Genomic DNA, 3535 nt, shown 5'->3' with positions numbered 1-3535 from the left:
AACCACCATTTTTACCGGATTAAAATTGCGTTTTTAGTTGGTTTAAACGGCATTTATAAACCGCCGTTTTTACCATGTAAAATTGACATTTTCTCTCAGTTAAAAAAGTAATTTTTTACCGTCATTTTTAGTGTTAAACAAATAAATTTTTTATTAAAATTTTACAATAACAAAAAATAAATATCCATAAATAAAATATTATATAACTCATAAACAAAGTCTTAAAAATATACTTTTTTTTATTATGCTTTCGCTCGTTTCGTAATACATGAGGCATACAAAATGTTGCTATTTCTTTTCTAAATTAAATAAAATGATGTAAAACTATAAGGAATAATCCAGAGGAGAATGACATGATGATAATAACAAAGTCCACTTCACATCATCAATGCTTTCTTGATTACTTCATGTATTTTGAATTGCACTTGATCTTTTGGTCTTCAAGCTCTCGTTTTAATATTCCCACCCTTTCAAGCAAGATTGCACTCTCCTTATATAGGTTGAATGCCATTTTGAATTGCATGCGAAAATCTCATAGATATGGTTAGCAGCAAGAAAACTAAAAACTCAACTCTTTACTTAAACTGAATTATTATAATTGTAAATTCTGTTAAAAGACTATTATCTATAGCCATAGAAACTATCGGTTAAGCTTAAACACCAAATAGACTAACCTTTAGAGATTGGAATTATCAGTAAACAAACATAATCATATAATGGGATTAGCAGAAAAAAATATGCGAAAGGTAAAAGGAATTGATACATCTTAAACAGGACATGCCATTATCTCAAATAAAAACAAAATTTCAAATGAGGTAACTGATTAGGACTATCAACTATAAATTTATAGTCTGTAAGCTTATACTAATATCCATTTCTTGAACTAACCTTAATCATATCATAAGTAAACAACAACATGATCAATTTAAGTTTAAATAAAAAAGCGTTGCTGGTGATGAGAAAGTATCTACATGTGATGAGAAAGTAAAATTGATGCCTTCATTATTGAAAACTAAAAGGATAAAGAAAGATCAGCAACATCTCTAAACACAACAGCTGGATTCAAGCACCACAAGCTAATAGTATGTGTCCAGTTCCCAAAAGCTCTTACTGACATAAACCAATGAATGGTGATCATAAGTCATAACAATGCATTTTACCAATTCAGCATTAATGTTTCTAAAGAAACGACAAAAATATACACACTATTGAAACTTTTTATAGGACAATTGGTCAATCTAATACTTAATTGTTTGCCCAATCAAAATAAAAGGTTACATTAGTCATAACATGCTAAAAGATCCTCGAGATTATAATCAATTTAATCATTTATTTTTATAATAAACAAATCTTTTTCAAATTCCATATGTTTCCAATTTCTCAATTAGGATTCTATATTTTATTTTAAATTATATACCTCGAAAAATTTATTTATAAACCAAATAGATTCCCAAACCATTTACCAGTCACTTACATGAGGATAAAAGCATTGTGATTTGGAGTTCTGCAACTTATTATTGATTGCTTGGAGTGCAATTACTTACCAGCATCTTTTCTAACACATCGCTGCAGAGCAAGCTAGTAATCCAACATGTGAGATCTGTTTCTTGAGAAGAAATAAGTTACTGATGAGAATAAACCTCAAATAAGATTGATTACCAAACAAAACAAAAACAAAAAACAAAACAAAAGGTCATTGACAATATCAAATATTCTTTGATCACTAACTGAATATGTTACCAGAAATTACAAGTGTCACAATAAAATACTAATATACATACATTGGAGAACTTATACACAACAGAAAATACAAGAAAGTCATTGTCACACAGAAGAGGTTGTAACTCACCAGGTTTTCCACCTGACAGCACTGAACTTTCAGTTGGTTCCACACCAATCAACTACAAAAAGCCAAAAGAAAAATGATAACATAAGAAAATAAAACCATGATTATAGCAAAAATTATCAATCAAAATAGATCTTACAATCTCTCACCATAAATCCCTTGAAATTTAGCACTGGATTCTTGATTCCCTTGTTTCTCTCATAAATAATTTGAGACAACTGAGGAACATAGTGCCCTGAAAAGTAATTGTAGGGAACTGAATTATTCATCAATTCATGTAATTCAGGAACCTAAATCTTTAAGAAAAAACTAGTATATCAATCAATCACCTGCATAGCTTTCTCCAGCAATGTAGAACTCTCTATGCTTATACTGAAGAAATCTTTCAAACCACTTAACAAGAAATGCATAGGCATCTTCAGCTGTAAATTCAGGAACCCCAAGATCCCAAATACAAGCACACAACCAACTCAAGATCGTAATGAACAAAGCAAAATCGACATGATGAACAAATGTGACAACTTCATTACCTGTTCTCTGGTCACCAAATGTGTACAGATCCGTCGTCTTATTCGAGTACAAAAACCCGACACCAGCAAGAGAATCACAGAATAATATGTTTGCCACTACAACACCAACACCAGCAAGCAATCAAAAGCATGTAAAGAACAAGAAAACAAGAAAAAATAACACAGTTCGTGATACAAAATTTTTCAATTTTTTTCATACATTTGTTCCAAGCATATAAGGGTTCAAGTAAAGTGACTTCTCATCAGGCTTAATCCTAAAAGCAGAGAGAATCAAACAATATATGAGAGAACCAATAAGAATTTTTGGAAGTACTGTAAAATCATTGTCAATATAAAATAATTACAACCAATTTTTGCAGATATTTATTTCGATGATTTCTCCAATACGCAACCCAAAATTAAAATTGTGCATTGGGAAAATAGCAAACCATATCACTAAAATCCAAATGCTGCATGGCAAGTGAAGTTCCAGCAATAGTCAGCAAGCAAAGTGCAACGAAGGCCTCTGAGCTCCTTGCATCTGCAGAGCTCGTTGAAGGCAGCAACAACGACATTGTTTGCAGTGGCGACGCCGACGAGGAGATGAGCTGCAACGGGCGGCAGCAAAGAGATATACGAGAGAGGTGGAAGATGAACGGCGACAAGAGATTAGGGTTCGTCAATCACATCACTCTCCCCTTCTCAAATACAACACTAATCACTATCAGATGCATTACTTCCTCAGTTTAAAAATTAAAACACATAAAAAGGGGGAAAAAAAAATAACTGCCAAAAGAAATTGAACATTACGTCGGACACTAAAACCGCCGAAATTAACTCAAAAAATGGCAGTTATATGGACCTACCATAATACTATTGCCATTTTAATCAAGATTTTTTGTAGTGACTGTCCGAATCATCATTATTATAATTTTCAAAGTATTGATATCTCTCCACCATGCATATATATGAAGCATATGCCTTATCAACCAGCTTGAGATTAAGTTTTATAATAAATTAAAGTTAATTAGCTGATCTTGATATTATCTCTTTAATTTGATTTTGCTTTTGTAGTATAATAAAATTATCCTCAAAAATTTAAATTGATAAAAAGAAGTAACATGAATAATAATATTTTTTTCAAATAAAAACTTTTTTATATTTGTTTAATATTTTGTAT

The 3535-nt window shown here is 31.0% G+C and overlaps 1 protein-coding gene across 10 annotated transcripts in view; it reads right to left on the bottom strand.

The window, feature by feature from the left end:
- The window catches only part of LOC107643618 (serine carboxypeptidase-like 22), a 4848-nt gene continuing 1534 nt past the window's right edge, over positions 222–3535 (bottom strand). For 2 of the 10 annotated variants that reach the window (XM_021123795.1, XM_021123796.1), the window contains exons 3-8: positions 2805–2902; positions 2377–2472; positions 2176–2284; positions 1996–2081; positions 1850–1901; positions 222–1606 (exon numbers count right to left, since the gene is read on the bottom strand). In XM_021123795.1, coding sequence (XP_020979454.1) covers positions 1515–1606; positions 1850–1901; positions 1996–2081; positions 2176–2284; positions 2377–2472; positions 2805–2831 — 462 coding nt within the window. In that variant the 5' untranslated portion in view covers positions 2832–2902 and the 3' untranslated portion in view covers positions 222–1514. Of the gene's footprint in view, positions 1607–1849; positions 1902–1995; positions 2082–2175; positions 2285–2376; positions 2473–2575; positions 2631–2804; positions 3340–3535 lie in introns of those variants that run through there. The other 8 variants (XM_016347305.2, XM_016347306.2, XM_016347310.2 and 5 more) reach the window with 8 other exon arrangements.

Source organism: Arachis ipaensis, chromosome B05 (genome assembly GCF_000816755.2).
Source record: "Arachis ipaensis cultivar K30076 chromosome B05, Araip1.1, whole genome shotgun sequence".
Taxonomy (NCBI): Eukaryota; Viridiplantae; Streptophyta; class Magnoliopsida; order Fabales; family Fabaceae; genus Arachis; species Arachis ipaensis.
The sequence above is the reverse complement of the archived record's forward strand: the minus strand, read 5'-3'. Positions and strand labels throughout refer to the sequence as shown.